The sequence below is a fragment of the Musca domestica genome, unplaced genomic scaffold (assembly GCF_030504385.1).
Source record: "Musca domestica strain aabys unplaced genomic scaffold, Musca_domestica.polishedcontigs.V.1.1 2, whole genome shotgun sequence".
In the NCBI taxonomy this organism is placed as follows: Eukaryota; Metazoa; Arthropoda; class Insecta; order Diptera; family Muscidae; genus Musca; species Musca domestica.
The window spans coordinates 29,706,236-29,726,808 of NW_026712249.1; the positions used below are offsets into that span (position 1 = coordinate 29,706,236).

At 33.7% G+C, this 20,573-nt stretch overlaps 1 protein-coding gene across 1 annotated transcript; it reads right to left on the bottom strand.

Moving 5' to 3' along the window:
- Nucleotides 1–1,357: 1,357 nt before the first annotated feature.
- Nucleotides 1,358–17,010, bottom strand: LOC105261744 (hexokinase type 2). The gene is made up of 3 exons (XM_059122059.1): nt 16,688–17,010; nt 10,055–10,300; nt 1,358–6,574 (listed from the first exon to the last, which is right to left on the bottom strand). The coding sequence occupies exon 3, from the start codon at nt 5,759–5,761 to the stop codon at nt 3,980–3,982; it is 1,782 nt and encodes a 593-aa protein (XP_058978042.1). The 5' UTR covers nt 5,762–6,574; nt 10,055–10,300; nt 16,688–17,010; the 3' UTR covers nt 1,358–3,979.
- Nucleotides 17,011–20,573: the final 3,563 nt, after the last annotated feature.

The following is a 20,573-nucleotide window of genomic DNA, read 5'->3' on the forward strand; positions in this document are numbered from 1 at the left end:
CGATTTAGCGTTGTCCGTCCGTCTATCCGTCTGTGGAAATCACTTTAACTTCCGAACGAAATAAAGTAGGTTGATAAAATTTTACTCAAATGTGTATTATGTCTGCAGGACTTTTGGTATTGAAAATGGGTAATGTAGGTCCATGTTTTGGTGTAGCCCCCATATAAAGGTACCTCCCGATATTCGGTATTTTGATGATTTTAGCGAAATTATTCACCGGAATTGTTTCAAATTAGGTATATGAAGTTCGTAACGGATGCTACAGCCAATGACCGAAAATTGCCTATGCAAGTCCATGTCTTCATATAGCCACCATATACCCGTACCTCCCGATATTCGGTATTTTTGATGATTTTAGCGACATTATTCACCGGAATTATTTCAAATTTGGTATTTGAAGTTCGTGATGGGTACTACAGCCTATGACAAAAAATTTCGTAAGCAGGTCCACGTCTTCGTATAGTCTCCATATAAAAGTTTTTATTTAAGTGCTAGTTTCTGGAAGTTTTTTTTTTAAATTTTTCAAGTTCCTTCCAAATGGTGGAGGGTATTAAAAGTCCGGCCCTGCCGAACTTAACTGCTTTTTTACTTTTTTTTTTTTTTTTTTAAGAGGGCCCAAGTGTTCCCTTCGGTGACTCGTTGGAGGGTTAAACATTTCCTGCATAATAATCCCCGTATTTTTATCTGCAAAAACTGCCAAAAATACTTTATACCTAAAATGCACGGATTCCATGGAATCTTAATCCGAAAATTTCCAAAAGTGCAGAGAGGGGGGGGGGGGGAATTGTCTCCTCAATTTAGGTTATTTTGCGACAAATATTTCAAAAACGCCGACACACGTGACTTCTATTTATTTTCGGATTTCCAGGATCTATATATAGCTCTACTTCCATAATCTGCAAAATTTTCCCTGCAGTTTTTGAAAAAATTTAATTTTGTCGACCCCTTCACGACTTTTGACCTTCCCCAACTGTTTGTCGAATAAATAAAACACCAATTTAAACTATTTGCGTTTTTTTGGTTTTGTTATAAATAAATTATGTTTTTATTTATTTCATAATATTTATTTTGTTTTTAATTTTTGTTTCATTTGTTTTCATATAATTTATTATTATTATTATTGTTGTTGTATATATATATATAAATGTGCTTCTTCATATTCTGTACTTATATATTTCGTCTTCTACATCTTACAATGTCTCAGCGTTTTTTTTACACAGTGGGTTCTTTTTATTGTGTTGGTATTATTGAGGGGTGGGGTGGGGGAGGAAAGTGGATACATAGATCGATAGAGGAGAGGTGTGGTGGCATGGATAATGGCTTCTAGATTTCGTTTCGTTTATTTAGTCTATCAATATTTTATTTTTATTTTTTTTCAATAACATCATGATCATCATCATCGTCATCTACATCACCATCATCATCATCAATAACAATTTGAATTCTAAAGAGATTTGGTTTTCGGTTTTTTTGAAATAAAAATCTTGAAATTTTAGGGTTTTCATGATTTTTTTTTATTAAATATTTTATTTGTTTTTTTTTCTTTCTTGTTTCTTTAAACTTAGTTGTTAAAAATAAGAGTAAGCTTTAATATATAGAGATATTTGATTTTTTAGGGTTTTTTGTTGTTGTTTTTTCTATATATAATAGGGTTTGTATTTTGTGTATATATTGAAATGTTTGATGTTGTTGTTATCTTTTCTGTTTTTTTTTTCAAATTCTCTTTTTTTTATACATTTTTCATTCTTCAAATTTATGCCACTTTTCCACAATAATTTCTATGAGAAACTCTTTGTTGTTTTTTTTACTAGATTTTTACACTAGAATTTTGTATTTGTTTTTCCGGTATTTGTTTTTTTTTTTGGAAATAATAAAAAAATTAAAAATAACAAAAGCAACAATGTTTGTTTTGTTTTTTTTTTTTTCTTCTTCTTTTTTTTTTCGTTATAGTACAATACTTGTTTTTCTTCTTCTTTATATTGTTATTTTCTTTCAGGATGAGAGGAAAAAGATAGTGCTAATAATTAAGGCCAATTACATCTAAATAATAATAATAATAATAATTTGTTATAATAAATTGTATTTTTTTCTTCTCAACTTCTCTTTTGTGGTTTTTTTTTTGTTGCTTAGTAATATTCATAAAATCGTTTTAAAGCCAAATTTGAGTTTCTTTATGTTCTATAAATTATAAAAAAAAATAATCATAAACAGTAGTTAACAAAATAAATTAAAACTAATTATCTACTAAAAGAACTTAAACAACTACAATAACTAGATAATTAATAATAAAAATTAAAAAAATAAAAAATAATAAACAATTTAAATAAAACTTAAAAAAAGGATATTTTTTTCTTTCAGTTTTCAAAAAAAAAAATCAAAACAAAAAACTATTTTCAAAAATAAACTATCATGGATGCGCTTTGTTTCTCTTTCAAGGAGGTGAAAGGTTGGGTGGGTAAGGAGGTTTGAACGTGGTAGGAATTTTTAATTTTGAAATCTTACAATTTTGAAAAAAACAATGTCTTTTTTGAGCTTAATTTTAAGTACCAATTTCTTGTTTTTTGGAATTCTTAATTTGTGCAAATTTGATTTTTCATTTAATTTTCAAGGAGAAGAAGAGTCCAAATAACGTTTTAGAAACAGGAACGGTTTGTTTTTTTATTTCAAAATTAATTCTAACCGTTGAATAATTTACCATTTTTTTTCAATATTTTCTTTCTTCGTGTTTTTTTTTTATTTTTATTGTATTATTCTTTGTTATCAGGTACTGTTTTTTTTTAAGTTTGTTTAATTGTTTCTATAGTTTTGAATATTGTTTTCAGAATTACATTTTCAATAGCCCTCAGTGGTTAAGTGTCTTGGGAATTTTTTTAAAGAATATTTGAATTTTTTTAGAATTAAAAAAAAATGAAAAAGAATGAATTATTTTTATTATTTTTTTTTTGAATTTTTCTAATTTTTTTTCGGATTTAAAAAAAAAATGTTTTTTTTTCGGATTTAAAAAAAAAATGTTTTTTTTCGGGATTTTTTGGAAACATTTTTAAATTTGTTAAAAATTAAAAAAAAATCATGAAAATGTTTGATTTATTTTTTAAAAATTTTAAGAATATTTGATGTTTTTTTTAAATTTTAAAAATATTTGAATTTTTTATCGGAATTTAAAAAAAAAATTCTTTGAAATTTAAAAAAAAAATTTTGAAATTTAAAAAAAAAAAAATTGAATTTAAAAAAAAAAAATTTGAATTTAAAAAAAAGGAATTTCTTTTAAAAAAATTTTTTTTTTTGGATTTCTTACCGCAAATGTCTTTTGAGAGTTACTTTGTAAGATTTTTTTAGATTTAAAAAAATTGAATTGTTTTTTAAAATTTTTAAAAATATTGGGATTTTTTTGGAATTTTCTTAATTTTTTTCCGATTCCTTAAAGTGTTTAAAAAATTAAATATTTCGATTTTTGTAAAAATATTTCAATTTGTTAGGAATTAAAGAAAAATATTTGAATCCCTTTTTAAAAATTTTTGCATTCTTTTTTTTTTCTCAAAAATTTGCAATATTTTCAGAATTTCTTAAAAAAATTCTGTTGAAATTCAATTTTATTTTTTTTTTTAATTTTCAAAACTCAACTTAACCTCAATTTATTTTTTCTTTTTTTAGGGGAGAGGTACTTCCTTCACTTAACCACAACAAATATCCGGGAAAATGCCATTTTAAACTTTATTTGTTTTTTTTTTTTTTTTTTTTTCTCAAAGGACCCAGAACTCTCTCTTTGGAGATTTTCAAAATTTTCTTTTAATGACTTCCTTCCTTTCTTTATTTTTCATTTTTCATTTATATTCAAAGCGCATTTTCTATTGTTTTTTGTTTTCAACTCTTTTTTTTACTTCGCACAAAAAATATGTTCTTCTTGTTGTTGTAATACCTTTTTTGTTGTTATTGGTTTTTCTATTCTTCTTTTTTTATTAATTATTTACTTCATCACACTTTATTCCTTTTTCTTTTTGGGCAAATTATCCTCACGACATGCCACAGCTGCCACAAGGGCAGCACCACGACCCGAACCATCTTCGGACAGCATCAGATCGAATGTAATGCCCGGTTTGACCAACTGTGAGATTTTCTCCACCATCAGGGTATGGAATTTGGGATGGAAACGATAGACACTGCCGTCCACACCCACCGTAACGTGGGGCTCGTTCATTTTGTTGATGAGACAGGCAATACCGCTCGACACCAGATGGGCAGCTCTTCGGGATACACATTCACAGATATAACGGACATTGGCACAGTCATCGTCGGTGGCTTCGGTCAGACCCAATTCCTCCAAGACCAGACGGCAATTGGTGTAGGTGCCCGGCTCATCGGCCTCAATTTCCGAAACATATTTGGTAAAGAATTGACCACGTGTCATCAGGACATCCGAATCCTGGCCCTTGAACAGTACGCCGGCATTGACCATCTTCACAATGGCCAGACGCACCAGCTCACCCATGTACATGCCGGAAATCATTTTTTCGAATACCTGTTTGCCGGGATTAATGGAATGACGATCCACTTCTTCATCGAATTCGGTGCGCACAAAGTCCAGGGCTCCATTGTCACCAAAGGCACCCCATTCGGTGTTGATGAGGACATGGGGTTTGCCATTGCTGGCACCATCAAACATTTCAGCCTCCTCTACGCGCTCAACATAGCAGGCATTCGATCCCGTGCCCACAATCAGGCCAATCTTGCAGTTGTGATTCTTCCAGGCACAGGACATCAGGGTGCCTGTGGTATCATTGAGAATGGCACACACATCAATCTGGACATCTCCGCGGCGGGCAATGGCATCTTTGAGTAACTGGACCACATCTTCGTTGACCACACCGGCACAATTGAAACCCTTGGTCCAGGTCACCAACAGGCCCTTGGTCAAACCCAACTGGGTGAGAGGGAACGAAAAGGTGAAACCCAATGGCAAACGTTCACTCTTGACATTGTGCTCCACCATAAAGTTGGACAAACACTCGGCAATGTGATCGAACAGCTGGGTACCCGAACCCAACATAATGTGCTGGGGTATGGCATAGATGCGAGATTCCATTTGGAAATCATGATCCTCCTTCAGATGGATCAACAGGACACGGAAATTTGTACCGCCCAAATCGAGGGCCAAGAACTTGCCACGCTCATTGCCGTTGGGCAGATCCTGGACGTAGGTGACGAAACACTTGACATTGGCCTTGGCGTGCGTATCCTTGGCCAGACCGCGCTTGATTTCGTGCAGGATACGATAGGTAAGCTCGTCGATTTGTTCATCCGTGAGTATCAATTGCTGACATAACTCGTGCACCATTTTGCGTTTTTCCGCGACACTAGCATTGGCGAAAGGTGCTGTGGTCGTCGGTGCTGCTGGCGGCGGATTTGTGGTTTTGTGGCCAGTGATGCCTTCGCCGCCAAGTGTAAATGTGGCAGCAGCAGTGGCTGACGACGATCGGTCTGTTTCATCGCGGTCAATGGTGGCAGATGAGGGTGATGATGTTTTTGTTGTTGTAGTTGCCGAACAGTTGCAACAACAGCCATTTGTTTTGGGGGCTGCTGCAGCCACAGTGCCATTGGGCAGTGGACAGCGGGCGCCAAATGTGTTGGTGGATGGTGAGGTAGGGGTGGCGGCACTAATCTGTTTACTGCAACAGCCGTTGGCCGATGAGTCTGTTGTTGTTGCCGTTTTCAGGCATTCATTTATAGATGCATTTTGCATGGCCACATTTAATTCTTTATCCATTTTTGTTTGCTTTTTGTTTTCTTCTTAGATATTTTGCTCTTGAAATTTGTTTTTGTTTCGTTTTTTTTTTTTTTTTTGCTAATTACAAATTTACTAGCACACAAAATCAACTTTGTATTTAGTTTGTTGTTTTTTTTTTCTTCTTTATATTCCTTGTCTTTTTTTGTTTTAGTTTGTTTAGTTTTGCTTTAGTTTTTTTTTTTTACAAATTCGTTGCGTTATTCTTTGCCTTCTTCTATTTAACACGAGACACAACCGTTCCGTTTAAACGCTCACAGCGGAATCAATTCCATAAATTTTTGTTAATAAAAGTTTTTATTCTCGAACGAAGAAACGGCGGACGTTAGAGTTGCTTGATTGGTTGGTTGGTTGGTTGCTTGACAAACGACCCCACTAAAAAAAATTAAAACAGCCAGCTGTCATGTATATTAGTAGTAGTCTAGTTGTTGTTGTTGTTGTTGGTGTTTGGTCACACACTCCGCTCTCTTTGACGACGTTGATCTCTCTTCCAAGCAAACTATGATTATTATTATTAACAATATTTGTTGTTGTTGCTAATAGTTTGTGCTTCTTTTTTTTTTGTTATTTTTGTATTACTTTTTCTCCAAAAAAAAATATTTTTTTTTTTCTTTCGTCTACACTTGTCTTCTTTCCGTCTTATGTTGTTTTGCTTTGCTACAACGACTTGTCTCGTCTTGCTTTTGTTGGCAACCGCTTGATTTACACTTTGTGTCTGCTCCGTTTCAGAGCTCCAGTACGACTTGTGATGTGTGTTGTGTGCCGCCGTTCGTTGTTGGATTTTTTTGAAGGAACCTTGAAGGTCAAAATTGACAATTTATTAGTAAAACGAATACTGGAAAGTTGTCTTATTGTATGTACACATAGTTGTTGTTGTTGTTATTGGCTTTGGATATATAGTATATGTAAGTGTGTGTGTGTTAGTATGAGTAAACGATGGAATGAGTGATTTTCTGTTACGTCGTGCCCCGTTCGTTGTTAGGGGGGGTTTTATGTGATGTGTGTCGTGTATCCACACAGTGTGTGTGTGGGGAATGAAGGGGAAAAGAGATGAGTACTGTGTAATTTACAAGAGTCATTTAACACAGAGAGAGAATCAACTCAACACACTTAGAGCATTGGAATAATTTTTTATCCACATTATGTGTGTGTGTGGGAGGGAGGGAGTTTGATGGGGAAAGAAGAGTGTACATGTGTAAATTACAAACTAAAAGAGAGTCCACCACAATGTCAGAGCATTGGAATTTTGTTAGGCATTCATTGTGGGTAAATAAATAAGAGAATTGTAAAAGGTAAATTAGGAGAATATATTTGTCATGAAAGAGGCCTATCACATGTAAATCAAAAGGTTGAAGGCCACAATGTTAGCTGTTATGGATTATAATTTGTATTATTTTTATAAAAAAAAAAAAAAACAGGGAGATAGTGAAAGGTGGAAAAGGAAAAAAATTTATAAAAAATCGAGAAAAATGTAAATTAAAACATTTAAAAATTTTATTAAAACATACAACAGTGCGTTTGGTAGTTTTTTTTTAAGAGAGTTAAATTTGAAGTAATTTTTATGAAAAAATGACGTTCTAATGAACATAAAAACAAAATAAAGCGACAATTTGTATAAAAAACAAATTAAAAAGGAGGTACCAGAAGGAATGGACCTATATAACCCTTCTTCGGAGCAGATCTTGTATTAGTAGAAATAATTGGATGTGTGAAATATGAAGAGAACCGGATGCTTATATTGGATTTTATAATCGTTTTGGTTATTCAAAACTTTGACCCTTTGTAAGGGAGGCACCAGAAGGAATAGTCCGATCTCGGCCATCAGATCTTGTGTTGATAGAAAGTTAAAGTAAAATCGGATTTTCATTTCTCTTTCTGGGCAGTAAATTATTTTCTTTGAATATTTCGGCCTTTTTTGTGGGGGAGGTACCAGAAGGAGTGGGCCGATATCGCCCATCTCCAAACTCGATCTAAGTTTGATAATAATATTACAATGTACCATGTTTGGACCAAATCGGATACTCGCTCCGAGATTTATCCTACGTACCCGCCAACTAGACAGACAGGCGGACATCGCTAGATCGACTCCAAATGTTATGAAACAGGACCGTTATTTCTATAAGGAACGTTTTGGCCGTATCGACTGATATATATCCTATTTCAGCTGAGGGTATAAAAAGAATTTCTGATATTACAGCTTGCGATTTCCAAACTAAAAATGATTTCAAAATTCTTGTACAAAAATAAATCCCCAAGTAGTACAAACGGAAAAGGAATAGTTCCAAGTGATGTCAATATTGAATTATTAGCTGAAATTTAACTAAATCAAACAACACTCCTTTTGCTTCGAAAATGTCAGCCGGCTACTTATGTTCTTACCTTAAAGATTAAAATATACCCCCAATTTACAATATTACAACAACAAAATATTCTAGCCATAAATCATCCGATAATTATTCCAAATTTTCTTTTTTCCGCTAAAAATAAATAGGAATAATTTATTAAAATTCCATTCAAAGCTCTTTAAGTTATCTTAAAAATATTTGCTCTCTTATTTTGTCTCTCTCTGAGTTTTATTTACATTGGAAGTTTGCATTTATAAAACTACATTGTTTTGGAAAAATGTGAGTGTCACAAGTGTCCCTTCCAAAGTAACACAAATGGAAAATTGATGTGTGGGTGTGTGTGTTTGCTAACCTGTCCACTTTTTATTACAAATTCTTTAAGACATCGGCAAAATCTACGCGAATGCTGGCTATGAAAATGAAAAGTGGGCAATTTAATACAGTGATGCTGTCAGCTATGGTTCTAGCCATAATCAATAAAAAAATTCTTTAAAGAATTTTAAAATAAATTTTTCCAGACAATTTTTTACTTTTTTTAAATATTTTAAGCGAATACAGCCATAACAATGAAAGAGAAATTCTTAAACGATTTTTAAAATTAATTTTTTCAAGTAAATTGTTTACTTATTTATTTACAGAAACAATTATTGAAAATTATCCGTATATGCCGATTTATTGATGTTTCAAGCACATCCTTTAAATTCTCTTAGTTTTTGTTATTATTATTTATTTATATTTATATTATTTATTTATTCTTTTTTTTAATAATTTGCTTTATTTTTGTTTTAAATTTTTAAAAAAATAATATTTCAAAATATTAAACAAAATGTTTTGTTTTTTTTAAATATTTTAAGCGAATACAGCCATAACAACGAAAGAGAAATTCTTAAACGATTTATAAAATTAATTTTTTCAAGTAAATTTTTTACTTATTATATATCAAAAATTTATATACAAAAACAATTATTGAAAATTATCCGTATATATGCCGGTTTATTGATGTTTCAAGCACATCCTTTAAATTCTCTTAGTTTTTGTTGAATCACCAAAAAATCAATGTTTATGCATTATTTATTTATTCTTCTTTTAATAATTTGCTTTATTTTTGTTTTAAATTTTTAAAAAAATATATTTCAAAATATTAAACAAAATGTGATTTAGTTTTCTATTAAATTATCTCCTTTTGCAATTTTGCTCTTAAGGAAAGAGATTCTCATTCCCATTGCCTTAACAACGGTAGATGTAAATAAAGAGAAGAGTGTATGAGCGGAAGCCCAAGAGCATGCCTGCCTGTCTGTCTGTCTTGTTGTAAAATCGTATGACTATGAGTATAACAGTTTTCTCGTACTTGTTGTTGTTATTATTGCTCTGTCGTGTAATGTATGTGTGTGTGTGGGCCTGTGTTTTGCTGGGTATATTTATGAATTGAGTTGGCGTTTTACGTTTGTTTGGGGCAAAGGGAAAAGAGAACTATTATTATTATCTCATGAGTATGTATGTGTTTTGCTTTTTTTCTAAAGTCACACTGGAATGTGGTAAGTACTTGTTTCTTCATGCAAGTTTTTCTTTTCTTTTGTTTTATTTGGGGGGTGTGTGTTGCAATCTCTTGGCACTAGACTTTTGCCTCTTGTCTGTACGTTGATGGGTATGTGCATTTATGAGATGAGATGGTGGATAATGAAATGAAATGGAAAAAAACGGGGCTCGTCTCTTTGCTGTGTATGTTGCTTGGCCTCATGATTTACTGGGTGTTTATTTTATGGAGTGTTGTGAGGGAGAAAGGAAGGGGGCAACTGGGTGGCTTGCATTCACAAGTTTTGTCGTTGTTGTTATTTGTAAAGTGTATGCAAGTGTGTAATGTGTATGTTTTATGAGTAAAGTGTGTTAATAATAAGTCGTTTTATGGCATTGAGTAGTTCGATTTACCTACCTTTCTGCCTCTTTAGCTTCGTTTGCCGAGTTTGATATCTACGTGTCTGGAATCACACACGCACCTTGTTTTTTTTATTGTAACACTTCCTTCGTGGAATCAATTTCGGGAATTTTTACGACAAGTAGATATGCTTTGTCTCACTTGTAAACTTGTTTTCTTTTGATTTTTTTTTTGCCTTAAAGAAATATGTGGTTTTTTCTTATTTTGTCCGTTAGCTTAAATACTGCGCCTTGAACTGTCTTGCTGAAATGAGAAAACGAAAAAAAATATTGAAAATTCATATTCATTAAATTTTTTTTCATTTTTTATTTTTTTCAACATTTTTGCATGTAAAAGCAAAAATAGAAAAATTAAAAAAAAAATCTGTGAATGTGTGTGTGTGTGCGACGGATAATTATTGCCAATATACAAATTGCCAAGCATTCTCTCATTCCCTCCCCCTTTTGCTCTAGCTTTGGCCCCCCTTATCATTATTTTTTGTTTCATTTCATTTTTTTTTTGTTTCATTGTCGTGGGTCTTTGGGTTATAGACGGTCGACAAACGCCTGATATTATCGCCCCAAGTGTGGGGGCTGGTTGGTTGGCGTTTTTCAAGTGCTGTCATTTTCGTGGAAGTGACACAAACATGTGATTACTGACTTTGTTTTAATTTTTGTTCGTCATTTTTTTTTTCTATTTTTTTTTTGTTATTGAAAATAATTCATTTTTGAAACGCTATTTTTTATTTGTTTGTATAGATGTCTAGCCATTGTTTGGTATGTGTGTGTGTGGGGAAGTGGATACATATTTACACAAAATAATGCACAATGACCATATCGAACATATGTATTTTCCACACTTAAATGAATTTTGCAATTTCAAACAATTTTATTTTAAATAAACTCTTGCATGACCTTCAGAAAAAGTTAAGGACATTTTTTATGGATTTGGTAATGCTTTGTCATGTAATGGGTGTTCAAGGAAGGCAAGTTTTGGAATTTTTTGAGCAATTTTTTTTCTTTCATTCTGAACAAATATAAAAGCAGTTATATTGAGAATTAAAATTTTTTTTCTTTAATTTTTTTTCAAAATTGTGAATTTGATAAAATTTCCATAGAATTTACATAAAAACCCTGCGGGGCTAAGCCACTCGTCCGACAGCTGTTAAAATTATTCCAGTGACAGCTCATTATATAATTTTCCAGAAAAAAGTTATTCGAGATGGAATTCAAGCGCGATAATGTGATTTTTTTATATTTGGCTGGAAAACCACAAGTGGCTATCGTATCGAGCTCTCCCGGATTTAAATGTGAATAAATCTTTTGTGTCTTGTACCATCGCTCATTAGCTGAACATATCGCAATATTCCATTCGGCAAATATTGAAAAATGAACTCGGGGTAAAGCCATTGAAATCGCAAAAAGTGCAAGAACTTATACCGCAACAGAAAGAAAATAGACTCAAAAGAGCTAAAGAGTTGCTTCGCTTGGCCGAAAGTGGTGAACTGCCGAATTTGGTTTTCTCCGTCCCCGATGAGAAAACATTCGTTGTCCAGAAATTTTTAGAAACAAACAAAATGATCGTGTTTACTTGCCAAAGAGGTCAGCTGAAAATGTGCACCTTCGGTTGGCCACCAGAACTCAAGTGCCGGTCATGGTAATGATGTGAGCCGCCGATGGTCGCTCTCCGCTCGTAAAAAATCGACCGTGGCATCAGAATAAATGCCGAATTTTATGGCGAAAATATTCTGCAGGGTGTATTAAAGCCTTGGGCACGCAAACATTTTGGCCGCAGACCTTGGGCATTCCAACGGGACTCAGCAACATCGCACTCAGCACGCGCCACCCCAGAATGGTTACAAAATGAGGTTCCTCGCTTCATTTCCAGGGCACAATGGCCACCAAAATCTCCGGATACCAATCTCCGTTGGACTATTGTGTCTGGAGTATTTTGGAAAGCAGGGTTGGCTCTAAAAAATACCCAATTGTCGATCACCTCAAGCAAGTGCTTTGCCGGGAATGGGCCAAAATACCGCAGAGCAACATTCGGGCATAGTGTGACGGTTTCCTTTTGGCCGTGTGAAGGCCATAATTCGTGGCAAAGGTGACCAATGCGAATAAACCTGAACTTATTTTAGAATTTGATGCTATTTCCGACATTTTTTTGCTTTCATTCAATAAAATTTAAAAAAAAAAATGTAAAAAATATGGCCTTTGACTTTGTTGCAGATTTTTTTAAATCTCACCCTGTATTTTAATTTTACGTAGTCATTTCGTACATACATTTATACAAATATTTCGAAATATATTTCCGCATAAAATTTATCGTTATCTCATTTTTGTTGTTGTTTTTTTGGTTTTTTTTGTCATGACGCCAATGCATTTTATGAAAGACGATTAAATCTACATATCTTTCAAGTCTGGCGATTTTTCTTTTAATAGCCCCTCCCTCTCCCTGACAAGATAACGTCATGTGTTTGTTCCAATAAATAAAAATTTTAAAATTCAAAAAAAAAAAAAAAAAAAAAGAACAAAAAAACCTTGAACTTTTCAATGAGAAAAAAGAGGCCTAACCTGTTTCAATGGATTTTTTTTTGTTTTGGAAATTTACAAATTTAAATTCAATTTTAAATTCAATTTTAAATTTAAATCCAAATTTCCAAAACCAAACAAAACGTAATCAACCGAAACTAAAATGTCAATGGCCCAAGTGGCAATTCGAGATATTGATCTCTTAGGTTTGGAATGTCTATGGCTTTAGGTTTTACAGATTTTTTTTTTTTTTTTTGCTTTAGGGGTTGTTTTTTACAGCAACATGTGTCTGACACATGCGGGATTTTTTGAAATCTTCAGTCTTCAATGTGTGACACCAGCATAAAGTGCCGTAGATAAACTCAACAATGTGCCAGAGATAAATCACTACTTCAAGTGGCTAGAAACACACATTGTTTAAGTGCATACCAATGGGAAAATTGGAAAACCCTTTAAAATTAAATGGAAATGTATGATACGACAGTATTTGTTTAAGTGTTGACGGTCGGAAGTCATAATGTTGGTGATTTATGGACACTTTAGGGGAACATATGTTCCATACTTTCAATAAATAAAAATAATGCTTTTCGATCGTTAAAAACTCATTTAAAATAAAGTCTCGCAAATCATTTGGAAAATCAATTTTTAGGTTATTATTTTCTAAATGTCTTGATTTTTTAAGTGTTTTCTTTTTTTATAATTCGTTTGTCCTTAAAGATAGACATGAGCTATTGAACTTATTCTCTTGTGGTAAAGTACGTTTCATATGGCGCCCAATGTGGGGCACCTCCAATGAAGTTTGATTTTTTCCCCAATCAGTTTCGACCAAAAGAACCGAATAGAAAAAGGAACTTGAATGTTTTATCACATGCAATTAGTGGCGCCCGATGTGGGGCACCACCTTCAATGAATATGTAATTCTTTTCATATCGGATTCGAATAAAAGGATTGTAAATATCGGATAGAAGAATGCATTAAAATTTTTGATCACATACAACTGGTGGCGCCCAATGTAACCAACAGCCTTGTAGATTCCAAGCCATGACGTCTCCTTGGCTTAGTGGGAACCTTGCTCTTTTGGAACCCGAGAATTTTTGTACCGAGTATCAATAAGATGCATAGTCTATCTAGAATTCCTTCACAAGAAAGTGAATTTTAAATGGCACCCAACGAGGGTACCTCTAATAAGGTTGACGATTTTTTGTCTTCGAAAGGATTCAATTAAAAGAATTGTAAAATTTTAATAAAAAAATAATTTCAATACGTGATTCATGCAACTGGTTGCGCCCGATGTAGCTAAGGGATAATCTATCTAGAAATCCTTCATAGCGAAGAAGTTCATTCATATGGCGCCCAACGTGAGGTACATGACAGAGTTGGTGCCAAATGCTTCTATATTGTTTGGTGTAGATATTGTTGAAGTATTTGTATGACCAAAAACTCTGCCTTGTTCGGAAAGCTTTAGTCAGGATGACATGTTTACTTTTTATGAGAAAAATACGAACCTATTCCAAAACTTATTTTGAAATCGCTCTTATATATTTTTATGTGATTATGTTTTTACAACGAAGTGCATTTCAAATGGCGCCCAACCGGGGGTACCTCTACTAAACTTTTGCTTTCTTACTTTTTTTTACAAGTCATGGTCATTTTTTAAAGATAGGAGAGCTTTCGCTAAATAGTGCCATACCGTTTGGTTAAATAGTGCTGAAGTTTTTCTCTGATCTGTATATCCGCCAAAAATACACTGCCTCGTTCGGGAAGCTTCAACTCAGATCATATGTTTGCTTTCTAGGAGAAAACATCTACGCCGGCACCATAGCCTCTCGAGAAATTACTCTTGTATCGATTTATATGATAGTGGCGCCCGACGTATGTCACCAAAGACTTTGATAAGGTTCACAAAATTTCCTATAGCGAATGACTTTCCTCTTGGTGCCCAATATACGACGTCTGAAATGAACGCTTCTTCGGCACTGCTATGCAGCGCATTGCGTTGAATATGGCGCCCGGTGTGGGGCTCAACTTTTTTTTTAAATTCAAAAATTTCAGATACAACATTTGATGACATTTTTTTCTTTATAAGCTTTTTCTTCTGGTTTGTTTCAAATGGCGCCCGATGTGGGGTATCAATCACCTATGTTCGCCAATGATGGTGAATATCATTCTACCGCTTTCAATTCAGTGTTTGTTTTCAGAATAGACGTTTTTATGGTGATCTGTTTGCTTCCTTGGCATAATACTGGACATTACAGATATAATGTCATACTGAAGTTTGTGGTGACGTTTGTAGATCCTTCATTCTTTTGGCGCCCAATCATTGAAATCTTTCATATGGCACCCATTTTAAACAAGACGTCTAAAACTTGACCAAAATTTCGAAATCTTTATTTTCCATTCTTTAACTCCCCGCTTTAGGGGAAATTTACCGCATTCCTCTACACCCCCATTCACAACAGTTTAATTCAACTTCGAGGCCTTATCAATAGAATTTCACCAGCATCAGAAATTTTTAGTAATTGAATGAAAAAAAAAAACAACAACAACAAAAACACTTGGGTAAATATTTTGCGGCTCTTCCCGTCAGTCGCGTTTAACTCTTATCATGAAGAAACATGTTTTATTTGGCGGAAACTACTTCTTGTTCCAAGAAACCCCTTTCATAAACGGCAAAAAAGAGGGAGAGGAAGATTGTTGGTCCAAAAGGAGGGTTCTGAAAAGAAACCCACACACACACAATAGCATTCATTGACGCCTTCACCGAAAAAAACCAAATGAGAGGGCACAAAACTTATGAATCATTGAATGTTTTTCCATTCTCTTGTTTTTCAGATATGGGTCTAATGCTACATAAATACATGGCTACGTGGAGTCAAAGTCTCGTGTTTTTTTTTTATGTAGCAAAACATAGCTGTAGTGTCTTTGACATTTTAAAATTCAGCGTGCAAACACGCACACAGACAGTCTGGCACACACACACACACATACATTGATTACTATAAATATCAACGGCACGTGTAAGTTTTTTTTGGTGGGGGAATTTACAAGTCAGCAAAAATTTATTTCATGATTGAACACATTGCTTTAAATGAAAAAACAAAAAAAATTACCAAAAAAAATCGACCAAAAAATTTTTGGGCCAAAATATTTTTTCGACCAAAAAAAATTATACCAAAAAATTTTTTTTTTTTTTTTTTGATTAAATTCACTTGGCACAGAAAATGTTTACTCCAAATGACATTCCTTGTTTTGAACCAAAAAAAAATTCGACCAAAATTTTTTTTCTACCAAAATTTTTTCACTATACAAAAAATTGTTTCGATTGAATTCACTTTACAAACAAAATGTTTACTTTAAATTACATTTTTTTTGGACCAATAAAGTTTTGACCAGAAAAAAATTCTACCAATTTTTTTTCCAAACCAAAAAAAAAATCGACCAAAATTTCTTCTATCAAATTCACTATACAAAAAATTGTTTCGATTGAATTCACTTTACAAACAAAATGTTTACTTTAAATGACATTTTTTTTTGTGGACCAAAAAAATTTCGACCAGAAAAGAATTCTACCAAATTTTTTTTCCAAACCAAAAAAAAAAATCGACCAAAATTTCTTCTATAAAATTCGCTATACAAAAAATTGTTTCGATTGAATTCACTTTACAAATAAAATGTTAACTTTAAATGACATTTTTTTTTTGTGGACCAAAAAAATTTCGACCAGAAAAAAATTCGACCAAATTTTTTTTTCAAACCAAAAAAAAATTCGATCAAAATTTCTTCTATAAAATTCGCTATACAAAATTTTTTCTCGATTGAATACACTTTACAAACAAAATGTTTACTTTAAATGACATTCTTTTTTTGACCAACAAAGTTCCGACCAGAAAAAAATTCTACCAACATTTTTTTCCAACAAATTTACGACACAAACAAAATTTTCACTCAAAATGGCATTTGTTCTTTTTTTATCCAAAACTATTTTTTGACAAAAAAAAAATAATTCCACCAAAAAATTTATTTTTCGACCAACATCACATCAACACACAACTTCACATTTGTTCTTCAAATTTCCACAAATTACCATAAATATCCATAAATTATTGTAATTTCTACTCACATTTGTAATTAATTGATATTCCTTTTTTGCGCTGAAATAATTTATTTCTTGTTTACACTCGAGAAAATATTATTGTCAATTTTTTTTTTGTTATTTTTAGTGCACTTTTATTGTGATTTGTTTTGTTTATTTTTAAACTGCATTTGTCTAAATCTGTCAAACAGCAATACTGGGTGTGAAATTTGTTTTCTGTTTTGATTTTTTTTTTTCCTTCTTTTGAATAATAATTTTTCAATAGCTCTCTTTCCGTTTTTGGTGTTGCGCGCTTATTATTCCTTTAGTTGTTTTTAACACTTCCACCACTGGCGTTTGAATGTTGCCCGACTCGGCATAAACATCAAATTTAAGAAAAGACCTCGATTTTCCTCCTGGATGACATTTAAGACAACAAACATGTGTGTGCACGTGTGTGTGTGCCACTCTGTTTGCTCACACTCAATTCTCTCGGCGGTCACATTGAGATATATATTTTACATTCACAGAGCCACACACACATTTCCAGTGCTGATGGTGCCACAATTTGTAGTTTTTTGTTGTTGTTGCAGCTGTTGTTGAATATTTGCCGTTTTTTGTTTTCATTTGCAATGGGGGGTTCTCACTTTGAGAGTATCTGGTTTTTTTGTATTTACTCTCAGTACGAACATGCAATATATCACACAAATTGCCAGGGTTGGGAATTTTAAACATCTAAAACTTTGTTCCAGAAAATCCAAGAATCTACCATATTTTACAAAAAAAAAAAAAAAAAAAAAAAAAAAACAAAAAAAAAAACAGTAAAGAAAGCCTTAAAGTCGGGCGGGCCGACTTTATGATACCCTACACCACTTTGCTAATTTAGTAGAGCTGCGCATAACAATTAAAAGTTTTTATGGGAGAATTCAATCATACACGCTATGATTATAATTATAATTTAAAGTTTAAAGGACTAAATATGCCGAAGCATTTGTATCTCTTCAATTCGGACTTGTATTGTCCATTTGGTGCACAATTAATTTGAAATCGGATAAAAATATATATGGGAGCTATATCCAAATCTGAATCGATCTCGATAAAATTTGGCAAAGATATTTCTGAGCTGTATTTGATGTATTTCCCTGAATATCATTGTTACGGAGTGCATTTTACGGCTGTGGGTAACAAATATAACAAATCGGATGAACAGTATATATGGGAGCTATAGCTATATATGTGAACCGATCTTTACCAAATTTGACATACTAGCTTCTAGACTCAATTCGTTGTAAGTGCCAAATTCCATACCATTTAGACAAATATTAGACGTTTGGTGGACAATCAAAGGTAAATCGGACGAAGTTATATATGGGAGCTATATCCAAATCTGAACCGATCTCGATTAAATTTAGCAAATGTATTTCTGAGCTATATTTGATATATTTCTCCAAATATTGTTGTTACAGAGTGCATATTACAACTGCGGAGGACAAAAATAACAAATCGGATGAAAAATATATATGGGAGCTATAGCTATATCTGAACCGATTTCGATCAAATTTGGCATACTTATTTTGAGGTCCAATCTGATCGTACGTGCAAAATTCCATACTATTCGGACTGATATTACACGTTAGGTGCACAATAAAAGGCAAATCGGACGAAGATATATATGGGAGCTATATCTAAATTTTGACCGATTATCTCCAATTTCAATAGGGTTCGTCCTTGAGCCAAACAAATGATTTGTGCAAAATTTCCTCTGGATCGGGTAATAAATGCAAACAGTACTTTGTTTACAAAAATACATGGACAGACGGACGGACGGACGGACATGCATAAATCGACTCAGAATGTGATTCTATGCAGATCATCAAAAGGAACTATGGGTCTATCTCGTTCCCTTTTGCCTGTTACAAACAAAAAAACGAAGACGAGAACCTGCATAAATAATATTTTTGTCATTTGCTGTAGTAACGATTCCGAACTTCAAATACGAAATTCGAAACAATTCCGGTGAATAATGTCGCTAAAATCATACAAATGCCGAATCAAGTGTAGTGCCGATTTATGGGGCCTATATGAAGACCTGGACCTGCATAGACAATTTTCTGTTATAGACTGTAGTTCCCATTACGAACTCTTAATTTGAAACAACTCCGTTGAATAATGTCGCTAAAATCATCAAAATACCGAATATTGGGAGGTTCCGTTGTATGGGGGATAAACGATATCGTGGACCTACAATGTGAGATAAAAAAACTGCAAAAAATGCAAACGCCGTAATTTTTACAATTTTTTTAATTTATTCAACGAAATAGCTTAAAATTTTAGAATAAATTTAGATTTGTTCGAATTGGTCACCTTTGGCACGAATAATGGCCTTCAAACGGCCAATGAAACCTTCACACGCTGCCTGAATGTTGCTCTGCGGTATTTTTGCCCATTCCCAGCGAAGCGCTTGCTTGAGGTGATCGACACTTTGGTATTTTTTAGTGCCAACCCTGCTTTCCAAATTCTCCAGACACAATAGTCCAACGGAGATTGATATCCGGAGATTTTGGTGGCCATTGTACGCTGGAAATGAAGCAAGGAACCTCATTTTGTAACCATTGGTGCTGAGTCCTGCTGGAATGTCCAAGGTCTGCGGCCAAAATGTTTGCATTCCCAAGGCTTTAATACACCCTCCAGAATATTTTCGCGATAATATTCGGCATTTATTCTAATGCCACGTTTGATCAATACGAGCGGAGAGCAACCATCGGCTGTTATGGCGGCCCACACAATCACCATGACAGGCGCCTGAGTTCTGGTGGCCAACCGAAGGTGCACATTTTCAGCTGACGCCTTTGGCAGGTAAACACGATCATTTTTTGTTTGCTTACAAACTGCTGGACAACGAATGTTTTCTCATCGGAGACGGAGAAAACCAAATTCGACAGTTCACCACTTTCGGCCAAGCGAAGCAACTCTTTAGCTCTTTTGAGTCTATTTTCTTTCTGTTGCGTTATAAGTTCTGGAATTTTTTGGAATATAAATGGCTTTACCCCGAGCTCATTTTTCAATATTTGCCGAATGGAATATAGCGATATGCTCAGCTCACGAGCCTATTTTTGGGCTACAGAGACGCGGGTTTCGATCAAGTCACTTCTTTACTTTCTGCTGATGTTGCTGTTTTCTTTCGTCCACTTCCTTGACGTCGGGCTACGCTACAAGTATCACGGCAGCGAACTATGGAGACATGAGGTACAAAAGATTTATTCACATTTTAATGCTGGAGTGCTCTAACTATAGCCACTTGCGGTTTTCCGACGAAATATAAAGAAATCACACTATCACGCTTGAATTCCATCACGAGTAACTTTTTTTCTGGAAAATTATCACCAAAATGCTTTTGTACACTTGTAAACAATATAATGAGCTGTCACTGGAATAATTTTAACAGCTGTCGGACGAGTGGCTTAGAAATGACAGAAGTCTGAAATTGGTTGCAGTTTTTTTAATTTCACCCTGTATATCCTCTGCAGCCACATGGCTAAGGGTATAAAAACATCCAAATACGGAATACTGCAAGGTACCTTTATATGCCGGCTATACCAGAACGTACCAGAATATATCTCATTTTTAATACCAGCCATCCTAGGCACAATACAAATTGATGTGCCAAAGTGTGAAGATCAAATAATATGGGCTGTATCGTGATTTCAATTGATTTCAGACTGACGGGCATTGTTAAATCGAATTAGAATTTTATGCTGATCATGAATATTTATACCTTATGGGGTCTGCGACGAATATTTAGGGATATTACAAACGGAATGTCAACGTTGATGTACCCTCCTTTTCAAGGTGGAGGGTATGAAAATGTCAGGCTTATTCAATCATAGACCCAAAATGGCAAAGACTAGACAAAATGCATTTTGAGCAAATGGTT

Coding starts and splice junctions, on each gene's coding strand:
- LOC105261744 (XM_059122059.1), bottom strand. CDS start 5,761: ATGGATAAAGAATTAAATGTGGCCATGCAAAATGCATCTATAAATGAA.